General features: G+C 36.7%; 1 protein-coding gene across 2 annotated transcripts in view; it reads left to right on the top strand.

The window, feature by feature from the left end:
- The window catches only part of VPS50 (VPS50 subunit of EARP/GARPII complex), a 126,090-nt gene that overhangs the window by 95,715 nt on the left and 11,441 nt on the right, over positions 1-18,934 (top strand). For both annotated transcript variants that reach the window (XM_081800533.1, XM_081800532.1), the window contains 2 exons: positions 6,004-6,125; positions 15,672-15,752. In XM_081800533.1, the coding sequence (XP_081656659.1) occupies positions 6,004-6,125; positions 15,672-15,752 (203 nt within the window). The remainder of the gene's footprint in view (positions 1-6,003; positions 6,126-15,671; positions 15,753-18,934) is intronic.

Below are 18,934 nucleotides of genomic sequence, written 5' to 3'. Positions count from 1 at the left end.
ATTAAACAAAAAAGTGTTAATGGGGCTTCCCAGCCCCAGGTGGTGCCTAAATCTGTTAGAAAGGCCCAGGGAGCCGTTCACAAGTACAGAGAACTAATCAGAATCCTTGCTTGTGTAAGGAGAAAATTCTGTCAGCCTGACAATTTCTTGCAGACAGAGGCAGAGAAATTTTAAGGAATGTGTCTCATCACTGAAATAGCCTTGCTATTCAAAGTTCTCTCTCCTGGAGGCAGCTCTCACTTGAGCAGGTATGATAGGTCTGAGAGGGGCAGAAGATAGGTTGCCAAAATCCATGCTTGTAAAAACTACAGACCGTAGGATAAAATTAATACATTAGCAGCTGAAAAAATAACACACCAGCACATCATGCATCCAGATTTAACATGAAACCAGAATAAAGTTATCTTTTAAGAAACTTAATATTTTCATATGCAATGTTTAAGGAAAAAATTTATCATTGTTTAGATTACATTCCAATATATCTATTTCTCTAAAAATACTTTTGTCATTTATATGAAATAAACAGTTTTAAAACACTTTCTGAGCTGGTAGCTGTATATACAACATGATATTTTGAGAGAATGATCCAAGTGTCATCCTTCAGTACAATGTACAAGAAGATGATATTGGAGATTTGGGGGTGGGGCTAAGAATATACAAACAATAATAAAAATAAATAATACAGTGATAGAATAATAGAATAAAATAATCGATTAAAAGCTCTCAAAGAATGGAATAAAAGCTAAGGACTTAGCTTACTAATTTTTTACTCTGGTCCTCACATTGTTCAATGCGTTTTTCTAAATTGTTTGAGCTGAACTGACTTTTCCTTCCTTTCCTTTATGCCTCATTTATAGCATTTCTAGTTCACTTTTATGTGCTATTTATATCCACTGATGATGTCTCAACTAACTGCACTGTGATAAAAATAATGAACATCCTTCCAGCTTGGATTCTGTTCTTGCTCTTCCCCATCAGGTTGTCAGCTCCTATAGATGAAAACATTTGGAGTTGGAGTCACCTTTGCAGCATATAGAGCATACAGCCAAGCACTTGTTCACTTTCATAGGTGCCCAATGTACGGGACTGACAAACCTTAGTTTTTAACATCTCAACTATTGGAGAAACACATTTTCTTCCTCTCTTGTCCTGATCCATAGTTGAGGAACACACACTTTCAGCGCCTTCTCTGTACCCTGGTATTTACTCCTCTGCATAGGAGTGGGGCTCACTAATTGAATTTCCCTGGGACACCTTTCAGGTGGTGATGGCATGGCTCTCTGTGCCCCCTGCTGATGAGCTGGGTAAGGCAGGCCCACTGTTCCTCTTGGTTCTAGTTCTCCTCCATGCTGTTCTTTGGTTGGTTTCCTGTGGCTTCTCCCCATGAGTGTACTGGACTCCTGGTCCAGATTTTAGGATAATAGTTTAAACAGCGCTTCCCTTTTGAAGCTTTTCCTCATCAGGTTAGGTTTCTTTTACATAGCACTCTATAATTCTCCCTTATTGCATTCATCATAACTATAATTATTTTAAAATAACAGCAGTAGCTAAGAGTTCTTGTTCCCTTGTTATAGGCAGTGTAAACACTCTACATGTATTTTCTCATGAATTCTTCACAGTACCCTTTTTATGTATGAATCATTAAAGCCCAGAGATAAATAACTTGCCTTAATGTCACACAGCTGCTAACTGGTAGAACCCAGATTGTCTGATCCTAGAGCCAGGAGGCTCTTTTCATGCTTCACAACCAGTAGAGGAAATTGGGAAAGTTAATTCTTCTACCTAGACAAAGTTCAGAGAGGTTACAGGATAGGTTAGAAGCAAGAATAAGAACTTCTCGCAGATGATCATTTGGGAAGAGATGCTTTTGTCAGTTATCTTGAGACAGGAGGGAAGGGAGGCTTGGAAGACAAGTTCACCAAAGTAAAGTCATTTTGTTTTTAGGCTGAACCTTAACCTAAAAGTCAGTAGGTCATGAAGAATCATAAGATCATACTGACGGAAAACCGTAAGACCCACTCTGGCAGTAAAAGCCATACAGCCTGGACATTCTTAAAATTGCTCCCTGTGGGTAATTCCATAACCTTAAGATAATGGAAAAACTAACTGCCCGATGTGAATGATAAACCCAAAGTTAAAGAGTAAACCCCTCCCTATACCATTAGCTAACTTAAATAAAACTTATAAAACCCTTTGTTAGAGTCAAAGGGGGGGTCCTCTTCCTCACCTGGGAGGAGAGACTGCTACCTTGTCTATGAAGTAGTTGCTTTCTTACTTCTATGCTTAATAAATCTTTGTCCCTTCCTCTAAATGGCTTGCTCCTGTATTCTTTCTTACATGAAGCCAAGAGCCCTCTTAGCAAGGGGCCTGAGGCCCTCCCTTCTGGGGTGCTGGCCCCTTCCTGTCTCCCATATTTTCTCTAATGTTTTCCATATTTTTGTCTTTTTGCTGTACCTTCTAGAAGACTTCCTTTTTTCATTTATTTTCTTCAATTTTTAACTTTAAAAATCACTTTTGAAATCTTTAAGAGCCCTTCCATATTCTCTTTTTCCCTCCCATATTTTTCTGCTATAGGATTTTACATAATTATTATATTTGTTTAGCTTGAATTAATTGTTTTCTCTGGGATCAGCTTTTCTTTTTACTTTTACTCTCTGAGTTTTCCTCCAGGGCCTGGTGATTTTTGATGACCTATTCATATCCAAAATAGAAGGCCTAGGTAGCTGCTGTGGGTGTCCCCTGCTGAGTAATGAGAGCTACCCTCTCACTGCCCCTTTTCAGTAGGAATCCTGACTGGGAACTTTGTATAGAGCAGGGTAGGGCTGGGTGGATTTATTAGCAGTCTTTACCTTACGGGGACAGATCCTCAAATTTCTAGAATTGGGTAGATTTTAATCTGTGGTGCCAACAGCTACCCTAGAAGCCTTCATCTTCCTAATTTATTATTTTTTAAAGTTTGCTCAATTTTTTTTGTTTTGTTTCCTTCTATTATTTTTTTTTTTTAAAGATTTGAGAGAGATAGTGAGTGGGAGAGAAGGAGCAGGGGGAGGGGCAAAGGGAGAGGGAGAAGCAATGAGCGGGGAGCCCGACGTGGGGCTCAGTCCCAGGACCCCGGGATCATGACCTGAGCTGAAGGCAGATGCTTAACTGACTGAGCCACCCAGGAGCCCCTGTTTCCTTCTTTTAGAGAGAAATCCCACGAGTTTTCGTTTTCTTTTGTTTTTGTCTGTGGGAACAGCCTGGCAGCCTGTACTCTGATGTTGTTGAGGGATAGTGGTAGAGGAGGGCCTGCTGACTGGTAGTTTATCCCGTACATGAACCTTCAGTTAATTCATCCTTTTTCAGCTCCGTTTCTTGTTCCTGTCCTCTTGCTCTACCCACTGAGTCTAAGCAATCACAGTCCTACAAGAATAGCTTTCACCTCCTTCATGGTCATCTTTGCTCCCTGCTCCCATCTCTTACCTGTCATCCAGACAGGGGCTGGGACACTACAGCATGCAGGTCCAATCAGTTAGGCTACCTGTTTTTATAAAATAAAGTTTTATTGGAACACAGCCATGCTCATTTGTGTATATGTTGTCTGTGGCTGCTTTTGTGCTACAAAGGCAGAGCTGAGTAGTTGGAATGGAGACCAGCAGAGCTGAGTAGTTGCCGTAGTTGCCTGAACGATGTACTTTTTTTTTTTTTTTAAGATTTTATTTATTTGAGAGAGAGAGTGAGAGTGAGAGAGCACAAGAAGGGGAGCGAGAGAGGGAGAAGCAGACTCCCTGCCAAGCAGGGAGCCCAATGCGGGACTCGATCCCGGGACTCCAGGACCAGGACCCGAGCCGAAGGCAGTCGCCCAACCAACTGAGCCACCTAGGCGCCCTGAACGATGTACTCTTTACAAGAAAAGTTTACCAACCCTTGGTTTAGAAATTTTTTGAGATTTCTCATTTTCTGGTGATCATACCTACTCACCTTTACCTCCTCATTCCTTTCTCTTCATATATACAGGCTTAATCCACTGTAAAATTCTTCTAATTCAGTAATTCTGAGGAGGTACATAAGCCTCCTCAGGCCTCCAAATGCCTACTGTGACCTCATGAGCTGGAAAGACAGAGTTCTTATTCTTACACATTTTAATATGCCAGCAGCCTGCTTATCAATGGCTGCCTTCCTTGTGTGACCATTTAAGGTGTGAGAGCAGGGACTCTAATTCCTTGTGTCTTAACACAAAGCCAAGGACATAGTAAGCCTTCAAAGAGTCTTTGTTGAATATTAAATGAATAAATGAATATAAATATGTTTAAAAATTTTTTTAGAGTAGTGGGTTTTTATCTAGTTTTTCTTTTGAATGCAACATTTAAAATAGCTTTTACCTATTTTTTCATTTATATATTCTTAAGATTAATTATATGAACAATGGCTAATTTATTATTAGTAGTGGAGAGGAGCTTTGTGTTCTGGATATGTATCAACCCAGATACTTGCATTCTACCTCATTTTACTTATTAGCTCTCTTTTTTTCTTTTACAAGTTAAAATAACTTATCATAGTATTTTTCCTTTTTTTTCCATGGTGTCACATTATTTTATGTGTAAATAGTTGCAGTTTGAAAACTGCTTGTTTGTAGTTGATAAATATCTGCATAGTGATCCAGAATGTTCTAGGAGCATAATTTTCAAATATTTTTCATTTGTGATTTTTAAGAAATGTCTGTGTGAAAGAATTATAAAAGATGATTCTGAAACAATAGACTTGTAAATAAGAGTAAGAATAGAATCTGAGTTGAATGGTTTCTACTTTTTGGTGTGTGTATTTCTCTTCCTGACTATCTGAGTATTATTTAGAATCATCGCTCATATAAATTAAGACAGCTGTATGGAGTTCTTAAATAATAGATGGTTTCAATAGTAGACATTTCCATTAGAGTAAATTTGTCATTTTTTTCTATTGCAGTTAATGTGTTTCTCTTGAGTCATGGTGTTTTCAGTAGTACCAATTTAAAATTTATAACAGTTACATTAAGTAGAGCGAGCACCTGAATTATTTGCTCATTTGGAAATTAGGCAAATGGCCTGTTTTAACATCTTCTGCAGAAGAGCATTTTTTATGGATGCGCTCTTTTCCCTGTTATTCCCCATAAAACAGAAACACAATTAGGGATTTGTTATTATTTGTTACTTGATTCAGCCCATCTCCCATGCACCCTTCAAATACATAACAAGTTTATAAATGCAGAAATTTTGGTTTTTCAATTTTTTTCCCCTAACTGCATCATATGTTTAGAGAAAAGAGAATGTCATATTGGCATCTCCCAAAGGAAGGAATGAGGAAGACATTTTCTTGGCACTTTGAGAATATTGAGCTCTTGAGTGATGCAGTGATAAAGAAATGTCCTTGGCCTCTGACACAAGATTTCACAGGGCTAGAATTCAGGGGAAACCTTCCATGTATCCTTTTTCTTCTTGCCTTTTTACTTTTGCTATGTGTATATAAGCTTATGGGGTAAAAAAAATGCTTTTTCTCAAGTACATTGTCTTTTGTTTTATTATACCTAAACATTTTTGAGGAAATTATTTTAAATGGAATCTCCAAGAATGTGGAACTGTGTTGTGTGTTTGTGCAGTGTCATTTGTAGAAGAGCATAGATATCCCATGAATATTTGACAGACAGTAAAATATAATGATATAAAAACTTTTTTGTAAGTAGTATGTATATCAGTGCTGTCCAGCAGTACTTTCCAAGATGATGTACCTGTTCTGTATCTGTGGTGTCCAATATAGTAGCCACTAGCCACAAATGATTAGTGAGTACTTGAAACATGGCTAGGGACTGAGGAATGTAATAGTTCATTAAAAATATATATTTTGGTAAAGTTTTTTTTTTTTTTAATAGATTGAGGTGTCATTTATAGCATAAAACTCACCTGCTCTGGGTGTGCAATTTGATTGTCTCTTATAATGATAGACTAACAGATTTTAATTTTTTTCTGATTTTGATTTTTTTTTTCTTTTCAGGTAAATATATGCAGATGATGAACATTCTTAAGCCGATTGCCTTTGATGTTATCCATTTCATGTCTCAGCTATTTGATTACTACTTGTATGCAATATATACCTTTTTTGGTCGGAATGATTCAGTAAGTCACCTTTGGAGGGAAAGTCTGTTTCTTTTAATTTTAAAATATAAAGTTTTTCATTCTCTTTGTATAAAATACACAAATATTATTTTGAAAATTATTCATCAGAAATCTAACAAAATTTTTGCTGTCAGCTTTTTGTCTGCCTAATTACCTCGTTTATATATTAATTTTAAGCTTTGAAATGATAAACATATTTTATGTTATTCAGATTTTTGGCAGAAAAAGTGCAGCATCTTTTTTTAACCTTGACATATTTTGGCAATGAAAAATGTGTGGGTTGCCTTGTTTAAATCTGGCCCAGTGTGTAATTACTACACAGTAAATGAGACATTTTAAATATTGGCTTACAAACCTTAGCAGGCACTACTACATTCAGAGGATAATGGCAAATATTTATTAAAATAATTGAAAACCTTTGAACTGAACCTTCTGTCTGCTACAGAATTGTTTCCTATACCTCCTTTTTGTGTTTCCAAAGCTCTTATTGATTTTATCTTTTTCTACTCCTAAAGAGAACAACACAATATTAGGCAGGTAACTTATCTGATATTTGGTAATTATTATGTGGCTCACCTAGACATTTGATAGATTTCTGTGTAAAAGGATATTGTTGGGTCCTATGACTATATCATAATACAAAGTTTTCATGTACTATATTTTGTATCTTTTTAAAAACATGAATTTTGGGGCACCTGGGTGGCTCAGTTGTTAAGCGTCTGCTTTCGGCTCAGGTCATGATCTTAGGGTACTGGGATCGAGCCCCACATGGGGCTCCCTGCTTGGCGGGAAGCCTGCTTCTCCCTCTCCCAGTCCCCCTGCTTGTGTTCCCTGTCTCACTGTGTCTCTCTCTGTCAAATAAATAAGTAAAATCTAAAAATAATAAATAAATGAATAAAAAATAAAAACATGAGTTTTAATGGATAACTACATTTATTATATAAATGTTCATATCTTTGCTGTGATTACAGTTATATCAAAGACATGATCTTTTATTTGTTTTTATTTTTTTAAAGATTTTATTTATTTGAGAGAGAGTGTGTGAGTGGGGGGAGGGGCAGAAACAAGTAGACTCCGTGCTGAGCGTGGAGCCCAACACAGGGCTCAACCCTATGACCCTGAGATCATGACCTGAGCCGAAACCAAGAGTTGGACACCTAATCGACTGAGCCACTCAGGAGCCCCAAAGACATGATCTTTTAATAATGGGATCTGAATTTCCTGTTCTTAATTCTCTGTAATATTCCTTAGAAAGAATACTAATAAAGTCAGAGTGTTGCTACAGAATTTAGGTTACTATAAAATACGTACTAATTCATTGCTCTGAATTTGGAAACTCAATAAATAAATATTAGAGAAGAAAGACATTCTAGAATTTTAGCTAATTGTCAGAATCTTTAAGTCTTCTAGATAAGCCTTACTCTCTCTCCTGAGCTGAGCCTCCAGACCAGCACTGTCCAAGAGAAATTTTATAGTCATGGAAATGCTCTAAATTTCTGCTATTATGGTAGCCACTAGCCACATGTGACTATTGAGCACTTTGTGTGATTAGTTGAGGAACTGAGGAACAGATTTTTAATTGTATTTAATTTTAGCTAATTTATCTCTAAATATAAATGGCCACATGTGGCTGGGACTGTCATATTGGATAGAATACTTGTGGACCACATTGTTGATAAGATGTGTTAAAATAGGATTCTTTGGAAGCTTTTGGGAACTAATGCTTTTGGACATGAATTTCTAGCTGATTATATATTGGCACAGATTTGTTTACAGTGGAGTTACTAGGACCTGAGAAAGTTAGCAAAATATAGTTAGGTGCTTATTGTAAAATATGCTACATATTTTATTTAAAATATGTCATGTTTTAAAGAACACATTAACCTTATGTTTTATATTAAAAGCATTTTCAGTCTTATAAGACTCAGTAACAGCTATTTAATTAGCTGTCAGTTATAAGCATTTCTGTCCTTAACCTGGGTGTCTATACATATGTCATATTAGAAACATTTTGTATTATTTGAACCAATACAATGTGCCTATGAGTGAGGATGTATGAATACAGTGCTGCCTCTATGTCTTGTACTTTTTAAGAAAGACTTTTCCTGTTGTTAGAGTATGCTTAGTAATACTAGCTTTTATCTACCATGTGAATATTGAAAATATGCACATCTTCAAATAGAACAATTTATAATTTGGACCCTACTATTTTTGATTCTGCAAAACTGAAGGAAACACTATTTAAAGCAAAACAAAGACTGAATCTCCATAAAAAGGGGTTTTACAAATTTGTAAAAAGAACCACTCCATCTTTCTACCCATATTTTGCTTTACTTAATTTTTTTTAAAGATTTATTTATTTATTTTAGAGAGAGAGCTCAGGTGGGGGCTGGGACAGAGGGAGAGGGAGAGAGAGAATCTCAGCAGACTCCCTGTCAAGGATGGAGCCCCATGTGGGGCTCCATCCCATGACCCTGAGATCAGGACCTGAGCCAAAATCAAGAATCTGATGCTCAACTGACTGAGCCACCCAGGCGCCCCATGCTTTGCTTAACTTTATATCTATTTAAGGTTTCTGGGTTTTTTACCTTGCAAGATTATATTCTTAATTTCCTACTTTAAATTCCTTTTGGAACAAGACAATCTAAATAGCATAAATAAGCATATACAAGTGTATAAGACTGAAGTGGTAGCTTTTAATTTGCTAAGAAGATCAGCCTTCAAGTCCATTAGAAATCCTAGAAATTTTGATATTCAAATATGTACATACATACATACATACATACTCCAAATTGCCATGTTAGCTGTTGAGTCTTAGGTGGTAGGAGGGGAGGAGTAATTAGGTAACTGGTAGAACTGGAAGAACATGGTGGTACATGATTGCTCCTGCTTCTCTTCCAGGGAAGAAAGACATTTGTATGAGTGACTTTAGATGGATGCTGCCTGTAGAAGAATAAGCGTATGTTTCTCAGGGTTTCTAGAAAGTCATTGGCTGGGGAGCCATAGTGTATGCAGTAGGCTAAGGGATTCTTGGTGTTCATACTAATTCCTTCAGACGCTCTTGCTCTTTGCTGAACTGTTCATAACTTACTACATCATGCTCTATTATGTATCTAATCCATTTGGCTCTATTATGATAATGTTAGTTACAGTGTTGCTTTATTTTGCCTTGCCCCCAGCCTTCCATTATTCACCTTTTGAGTTATAGTTTCTGTAGTTCTTCCTGTTATTTATATTATCTCATGAAGACCATTCTGTATCTTACCTTAACACAGTAATAAGCACATAGTAGATTCTTAGGACACATGTATTGATGTCCTAATTATTTCTTATCCAAGTAAATCTGATGAGTGTTCTTACTTGAAAACAGTTTGTGAGCATCATTTAAAGTTACCTTCATTAATGAGATTTTTTTTTTCCATATAGAGTCTGTGATTCAGTTTTTGAACTTTTAAGAATGAATTAACTTCTGCTTCTGGCTATGAAGGACTAAGATTTTACTGGAGATAATAATCCCTGTAGAAAATAGGGATGGCTCAGTAGGTTGCGCGTCTGCCTTCAGCTCAGGTCATTATCCCGGGGTCTGGGATCGAGTCCCGCATCGGGCTCCTTGCTCAGCGGGGAACCTGCATCTTCCCTCTGCCTGCTGCTCCCATTGCTTGTGCCCTCTCTCTGACAAATAAATAAAATCTTAAAAAAAAAAATAACTATAAAACCTAAATGTTACACAAAAGGCAACTACCTAAAGATACTGGAGAGTGAACAAAGCATAGACTCTAGGGGTGGTGGGGGCAGTTCATGCTACTGTGTAGGTTGGGGAAAGGGGAGCTATAAAAATAAATTCCATCTCCTTGGCCTTGTAGCCCAGGATTGAATACAGTTCACACAGCACAAGGTGGAGGCAGGCATAGGAAAACCTTCAGTCTTTATGGATTGGGGAACCAGAAAAGTGAAGCCAGGAAACTGGGAAAGTGAAAAGAGTAGGGGGAAGTTCAGAAGAAAAAGAGGTAGAGAGGCAATCCCCCAAATCTTTTACCCCCATATTTGATTAACCCATAACCTGTTCATATGAAACAGATTGACTAGAGCCAAAGAAAAAAAATATGTGAACAGAGAATGAAGCTGTTGCATAAGAGACAGTTTGTAGTACGAGCCCAGCCAAGAAAATTACATAGTGAAAACAAAGGAAACAGTGCCCAGTGGAGAAAAATAACAAAATCCAAAATCTCCAGAATTAAATTGATAATGCAGTCTAACTTTACCCAACATACATAAAACCAATAAAAGTGGAGTACATCCTTAAGTAAAAAGAAAATCAATTTAGTTTGACCCCAAGATGTTGAAACTAAGGGATAAGAATTTTAAATGGACTATTAGAACCATCTCAAATAAAGTAAAACAAAAGGTGTTTTAAATGTGTGAACATCTCAGTAGAAAAATAGTAAGTTCTAGTAGAAACATTAATAAAAAAAAACAAAGGGAAATCCTAGAACTGAAAAATAGAATTTCAGCCATTAAAAAAAATTTACTGAATGTACTTTACAACCAAATTGACATGGCAGAGGAAAGAATATGTGAACTTGAAGATAAGTCAATAGAAATAATTCAAAACGAAGAACATAGAGATAAAAGATTGGAAAGCAAAATGATCAAAGCCTTAGGGACATGTTAAGTTATATCAAATGATCAAATATACAGGTAATTGGAATACCAGACGGAGAAGAGAGAATGAGGTAGAAAAAAAAATATTTGAAGAAACACTGGCCAAAAATTTGCAGATACAAGATACTAAATGAACAGCAAGCAGAGTAAGCACAAAGGAACATACAGCATGATACCTCATGGTGAAACTGTCTCTGGAAAAGTACAATAGGCTTATTACATAAAGGGACCAATGATCTGATTCAGCTGACTCCTCATGCAAAACTGTAGACGCTAGGAGAGAGTTAATACCTTTAAGGTACTGAAAGAGAAGAAAACAATGTCAATCCAGAATTTATATCTAGCAAAACATCATTAAAGAATGAAGGTGAGGGGCGCCTGGGTGGCTTAGTCAGTTAAGCGTCTGCTTTTGACTCGGGTCATGATCCTGGAACCCTAGAATCAAGCCCCATGTTGGGCTCCCTGCTCAGCAGGGAGCCTGCTTCTCCCTCTTGCTGCTGCTTGTACTCTCTCATGCGATCTCTCTCTCTCACTCTCTCTCAAATAAATAAATAAAATCTTAAAAACAAAAATGAAGGTGAAATTAAGACATTTTTAGATAAAAGAAAAACTAAGACAACTTGTCACCAACAGACATGTAATACTGAAATGCTGAAGGAATTTTTTTTAGGCTGAAGGAAAATGATACCAGAAAACTTGGATCCTCAAGGAAGAATGAAGAGCATTGGTAATGGAAACTACTTGGGGAAATACAAAAGATTATTTTTTTCTTTTTCTAATTTCTGTATAAACCATATAGCTGATTAAAAGTGAAATCATAACATTATTTTCTGGAGTTCATAATATATGTAAATATATTACATAAAACAACTATAACAAGATATGCACCTATAAGATGGCAAGATTTCTATATATTATGTTAAACAGAACATTTTTAACAGCAAATGGATTGTGAAATACCAAAAATGTATATTGTAATTCATAGGACAATGAAAAATAATATTTAAGACTTTAGATCTTTTGCCAATAGGAAAATTAAATAAGAATTCTAAAAAATAATATTCATATAATCAGAAAAGGCAAGAAAAGAGGAACCAAGGAACAAAAAAGAGATAACCTATAATGAATGGTAGCTTTAAATCCAACCAATAATCACATTAAATGTTAATGGACTAAACAATCAAATTAGAAGGCAGAGATTGTCAGAATGATTAAAACAAAAGAAACACTTCATTTTTTAAAAGATTTTATGTATTTATTTGATAGAGAGACAGCCAGAGAGGGAACACAAGCAGGGGGAGTGGGAGAGGGAGAAGCAGGCTCCCCGCTGAGCAGGGAGCCCGATGTGGGGCTTGATCCCAGGACCCTGTGATCATGACCCGAGCTGAAGGCAGATGCCTAATGACTGAGCCACCCAGGCGCCCAACAAAAACACTTTAAATATAAAAAAAACACATACAGGTTGAAAGCAAATGCACTGAAAAGATATGCCATGCAAACAGTAAGTGTTTGCTTTCTTAAGAAAGCTGCAGTAGTTGGGGCACCTGGATGGCTCAGTCAGTTAAGAGTCTTGCCTTTGGCTCAGGTCATGATCCCAGGGTCCTGGGATCAAGCCCCTCAGCGGGGACTCTGTTTCTCCTTCTCCCTCTGCCCCTCCTGCTCATACGAGTGCTCACACTCTCTCTCTCTCTCCCTCCCTTCCTCCCTCCCTCTCCTTCTCAAATAAATAAAATCTTAAAAAAAAAGTTGCATTAGCTATGTTAATATCAGATAAAATAAATTTGAAAGCAAAATGTGTTACCAGAGATAAAGGGATTCATAATAATTTAAGGGTCAATTCAGTTGGAAGGAATAGCAAGCATAAATGTGTATGTGGCTACTTAACAGAGCTTCAAAATACATAAGACAGTACTTGACAGAATTCAAGAGAAACAAAAAAAATTCCATTATGCTGGAGATTTAAAACTACACAGTAACTAACAGAACAAGTATATAGAAAGTCAGCAAATACATAGAAGATTTGAACAACAGTTTCAACCATCTTCAGTTAATTGATGTTTATGGAACAACACACCCAACAGTGGCAGGATATATATTCTTTTCAAGTGCACATGGTATGCTTATCAGGATAGACCATATTCTGTGGGCCATTAAGTATGTTCTAGTGAATTTAAAAGATTAAAATCATGTAGAATATATTCTCTGATGACAATGTAATTGAATTAGAAACCAGTAAGATAAGTAGGAAAAATCTAAGTGTTTGGAAATTAACACACTTCTAAATAAATATTGGTTTAAAGAAGAAATCATAAGAGAAATTTGAAAATATTTTAAAGTGAATAATAATGAAAACACAATGTATCAGCTAAATAAGTGCTTAAAAGGAAGTATCAAGCTTTAAATGCCTGTAGTAAAAAAGAAGAAAGTCTCAAGTTAATGATAAGCTACCACCCAAGAAACTAGAAAAAGAAGTGTAAATTATGTGCTATGTCTCTTAAAAGGGCAACAAACCTCATGACCTCATCTAAACCTGATTACTTCCTAAAGGCCCCATCTCTAGATAGCATCTCGTTGGAGGTTAGGGCTTCAACATATGAATTTTGAGGGGACAACAAACATTCAGTCCATAAATGGAATAACTAGAATTTATATACATTGCTTATGGAAATGCAAATTGGTACAGCCACTGGAAAACAGTATGGCAGTCCCTTACAAACTTAAAACTATGCCTATTTTATGAACCAGAAATTCCACTTTTAGGTATTTACCCAAAAGAACAGAAAATATATGTCTTCTCAAGGACATATACACATATATAAATGTTCATAGTGACATTATTCAAGTAGCCCAAAACTGGAACCCAGATGTTCATCAACTGATGAATAAGTAAACAGGTTGTGATATATCCATGTTATAGAATACCATTAAGCAATAAAAGAGCATGAATTACTAATAGGCTTACAACATGGATGAATCTCAAAAGCATGTTAAATACAAGAAAGAAGTCAAATACAAAAAACTACACATGTATGAGTCCATTTATATGAAATTTTAGAAAAGGCAGAACTGCAGTGACAGATCAGGGATTAAGGGTGGAGGGAGGGAATCCATGCAAAGGGCTTAAGGACATTTTTAAAGGTGAGGGAAATTCTACATCTTGATTGTGGTACTGGTCATAGGACTGTATACAGTTACCAAAATTCTCAAACTATATATTTGCAGTGGCTAAATTTAACTGTGCAAAAATAAGGCCCTAGTGAAAAAAGAGGGGAAATGAAGTAATAAAGTTTATAAAACCTAATGAAAGTAAAATTTATTTAAAATAACCATATTACGGGGCGCCTGGGTGGCTCAGTCGTTAAGCGTCTGCCTTCGGCTCAGGTCATGATCCCAGGGTCCTGGGATCGAGCCCCGCATCGGGCTCCTTGCTCAGCCGGAAGTCTGCTTCTCCCTCTCCCAGTCCCCCTGCTTGTGTTCCCTCTCTGGCTGTCTCTCTCTCTGTCAAATAAATAAAAATAAAAAAAAAAATCTTTAAAAAACTAAAATAACCATATTACATGAGTTCATGTTTTACTACACCATGCCATCACACCACTATTGTAGCTTGAGGCTTTCTGTCACGTGTCGTGTAAGTAATTCCTTGTTCTCATCCTATCTCAGATAGGAAAGGATGAGGAGCAATAAATGGGTGCGCATGCCATATATATTATAATTTTCTATGAATGAATTAGGCTATATATTTTATAGTTTACTGTTACCAATGTTTTAAATTTTTTGGCTCATATAGAACATTCTAACATTTTTCCAGATGTCTGTATGTAGCTATGATTACCTCTAAATTAAATTTATATTCATCAATTGAATCATCAACTAAGGAGCCAACTAACTGGCTTTTCATGCCCTTTTTTTTTTTTTAGATTGTATTTATTTATTTGAGAGAGAGAGAGAGTGAGCATGGACAGGGAGAGGGACAAGCAGACTCCGCGCTGAGTGCAGAGCCAACTGTCAGGCTCTGATCTCATGACCGTGAGATCACCACCTCAGCTGAAACTAAGAGTCTGATGCTTAACCCACTGCACCACCCAGGCGCCCCAGCTTTTCATTTCAACAGTCGAGTGTCCCTTCTCATTTATATTCTTGCATGAGGATGTTTACAAGTGCTTCGGCTCTGATGTAGTAAAGCAAAGTCTATACTGTGAAATGTTTACTGAGCCTAATAAAATCTTTCCTTAATTTTTGGATAAGGATTTGGGCTATCTGTAATTTGTGTTAGAAAATTTAAAACGGGGCACGTGGGTGGCTTAGTCAGTTAAGCCTTCGGCTCAGGTCATGATCCCAGGATCCTGGAGTCCGGCATTAGGGGTCCTTGCTCAACGGGGAGCCGGCTTTTCCCTATGCCTCTGCCTCTCCCCCTGCTTGTGCTCTCTCTTTTGCTATCTTTCTCTGTGGGTCAAATAAATAAATAAAGTCTTTTAAAAAAAGCAAAGAAAATTTAAAACAGTCTACATTATAATGCTTTTACATAAATTCGACACAGTGCAATATCTTTAAGTATCTGAAATTGTAAGTTTTAGAACTAAAAATAATAACTTCTGGGAAAGAGAAATATTGGTGAACTCTCTCCTGATAAATTTATTAGGTTGACAGATGCTAGTGTGACCTATAAATGCAAATGTGTAAAGTAGTTCTTTTGTTCCCTTAAAGGCTAAGGTTTGACTAATATGCTTGATGTTTTGAAACTTTTAAATACAGTTTGGAGACCCTCTGAAGGCTAAGTATCTGAGTGAAAACTCATCAGATTCTTAACTTTGGTTAATTTGAAGTTATAACATATAAAAGATTATCTCCAAAGTGATGTAGCATACCTTTCTTTTTCTTTTTCAGCTGGAATCAACAGGACTAGGCCTTAGTAGTAGTAGACTAAGAACAACTCTTAACAGAATACAAGAAAGCCTTATTGATATGGTAAGTAACCAGTTGGAAATAATTCTTTTGGGTTACAGAAAATAAAAATTAGCCATCCAATCAACTACATATAAATGTATGTTTATATGTATATTGAGTGCCTGAGTCCTCAGTATTACACTATGTGCTTGTAAGGAAGTAAATAGAGGTTTCTTACAGTCTGATTGGAGAGAAAAAAACTGGTATACATGGAAGAGTGTGATGTTGGCTATACATCCAGTACAAGTTCAAGGGGAGGAAAGGTTTATGTGGAAACGTGATTTCAGAGAATAATTAAAGAAGTGAAACTTTTGCTAGTCTTTGAAGAACAGGCATGGGGTTAGTGGGAAAAAGAAGAAAGATTGGCATTCAGATTAAGGTTCAGAAGCTGAGAAAAGGCCTGGTGGTGGGAGCAGGCCTGGCCCAAAGTTTGGCCGTCTTTGAGTTTGGGACACTGGTATATACTGAAGAGTCGGGTTGCAGAGACTGTTTAGGAACCACTTTACAAATGGCCTTGAAATTCAAGGAAGAGGTTTTGGTATAGTTGGCTACGTAGTAGGGGGTCTGGATTCTTGACTGTTGTGTCATATAATGTAACATGTTTTTTAAGAAAATAAGTTAGGCAGCAAAACAGGGCTGAGCCTTTGTAGTGTTTAAGCTAACATAGGCATTTAAAATAACAAAGTTTTTTTCTTGTGATGGGTCACTGTAGCTAGAGATTGTTGTTGTTCAGCACATTCCTCTGCATCTACATTAACCCCAGGATCCTCTAATTTTTCTTCACCTACCCAAACAAGCAGTCATTTGCCTCTTTTCTCATAAAGTCTATTATTATGTACATACTTCTGCTTATTGGAGTTTTAATAAAGCAATGTAATCATTCTTTTAAGAAATACTAATTGAAATAATATTTGCTGGGTGTGGTAGTAGTGCTGGACATTCATCCGTGCACAGAAGAGGTAATTCCTGTCTTGGAACTTAATATTTTATTGAGGCAGAGAGAAACAAATATGTAATATAGTATCAGAAACTGAGAAGCGCTAAGAAGAAAAGGAAGCAGAGTGATAGAACAGTGGCCTTTGAGCAGAGAGGTGAGTAAGATGAGAGAGGCATGTGTTCGTATCTCGGGAGAGCACTCTACACAGAGGAAATCACCTGTATCCACCTCATCCATCCCCCTTATAATTTGGAGATCATTCTGCCCAGCACATGTATATTTATATTTTCATAGCACTTGCCTCAGCAAACTGCATTTCTTCAGTAAATGTTCGTAGAATAAATGAGTAAACTCCAATCCCTGAGTTTTCTTGTCTTCTGGCTTAACCTGTTTTGTTTTCTTGGCTTTGCTATCCATTTAATCCTGATCGTGTTCAGAATCAAGGCTCCTTGTTTGACCCAGCCACTTATTTATATATATTTTTGTCTTTGTTTTGTAAAATCCATTGGCTTTCAACTCCATTAGAAGTTACCCGTGTTTCTGTTTTGCTTCTCCTTGTTTGATACTTAGTATAACCTTGACCATCACATCTTGTTTTGCAGATCTTAGTCCACAGCTTAGGTTTTTCTTGTTTCTGGCTGAAAGCCATGACATTGATGGACTGAATGGTCATAATCAGAAGTCCAGAATGGGGTATAGTTACCTCTAGAACTCATTACTGTTAACCTAGTCTCGGCTTCATGACAGTTATAGCAGTAGTGTCCTTAATAATAAAATAATAATAATACAGTTAAAAAGATTGTTAGGTCAAAATTTACCACTAGAACCATTCACTCTGATGTCTCGGTCATCTCTGCTAGTTACTGGCTCATGATTGTCAAACCACAGTTCCAAATTTGACCTTTAAGGCATGGATTTGATGTTTCAGATTTTGCCATATGGTGTGTAATGAAGTATCATGACCGAGTAAATAAACTAGCTATTCAAACCAGCTGCCACCCATCTATGGATAACAGTGTATCTGTAGCATCTGTCTGACCAGTTCTGTGTTCATTGGGTAAGTTTTTCCCAGAACTGGTAGTCAGATTTAGAAACGTGTTTTTAAAAACCCCTCCCCAATAAATGGAAAGATAGATATGCCTGCTTTTTTCTTTGGTATCTGGTCTTTTAAAGATAATCTTTTCTCTAAGTCTTTATCGTTACCATCTCTTAAATCAAACTGCACCTCGGATCAGAAGGCCATGAGAGCAGTCATTCCTTCTTCAGTTTGTAAGTAGTGCTGACCTTTTTGACAGGGTCTCTCCGGAGTCCTTATTCCTCCTACAGCAATACAGAAGTTTTTCTCGAATTTTCTGTTGGTTTCCAGTGTTACATGTTAAATTATTACTCATACTGATAAGCATTGGTATATTATTTTAGAAAATATATTTGTCATTTGCTAGACCTTGATCTCAGGTTCTTGTAAGCTGTTAAATTAATTTTTCTTCACTTCATTAATTTGCATCTACATTGGCAGAGAACATTAATTGGTTTCTTGCTATTCAATACAGTCTTTGGCTATTAAAATAATTTATAGCCTAATCAATCTGGAACCACTAGATGAAAGTTGTACTTTCTCCTGGTTAAAAGTGTAATAAGCACATTTCTGGTAATTTCATTTTCTCCATATATATCTTCTAAGTTTTGCTTCTCTTTAAGCTGTGAAAGGTATCATGGAATCATTATGGTCTTAAAAACGCCACCTGAAATTGTTTATCATATATATTTAAAGTAAATAAGAAAATTCGACACATCAAATAGAAGTTCAAGAAAAGGAGTCTACTAGGGGGAAGAAGAAAGGGAAGCTGGAATAGGTCATACTGGTACCAGAACTGTGAATTTTTAGTTATATACTTGATGATGCTAAATTGTTTACTTTAAGATCTTTGACTAACTTGAAATCTTTGGTAATAAAAATATATTTTAAATCAGTCTGGAAAAGTCCATAAAGATGACTTCTCTTTGTAGTAGTAAATTATTAGTGGCAGGAGAGGTTAAACACTGTGACTTTGACTGTGAAACTAAAGATTTTTTTTTTTTTTTAAGATTTTATTTATTTATTTGAGACAGAGAGAATGAGAGACAGAGAGCATGAGAGGGAGGAGGGTCAGAGGGAGAAGCAGACTCCCCGCCGAGCAGGGAGCCCGATGCGGGACTCGATCCCGGGACTCCAGGATCATGACCTGAGCCGAAGGCAGTCGCTTAACCAACTGAGCCACCCAGGCGC

Source organism: Leptonychotes weddellii, chromosome 12, assembly GCF_054177405.1.
Source record: "Leptonychotes weddellii isolate Sample4059 chromosome 12, ASM5417740v2, whole genome shotgun sequence".
NCBI lineage: Eukaryota > Metazoa > Chordata > Mammalia > Carnivora > Phocidae > Leptonychotes > Leptonychotes weddellii.
The sequence above is the reverse complement of the archived record's forward strand: the minus strand, read 5'-3'. Positions and strand labels throughout refer to the sequence as shown.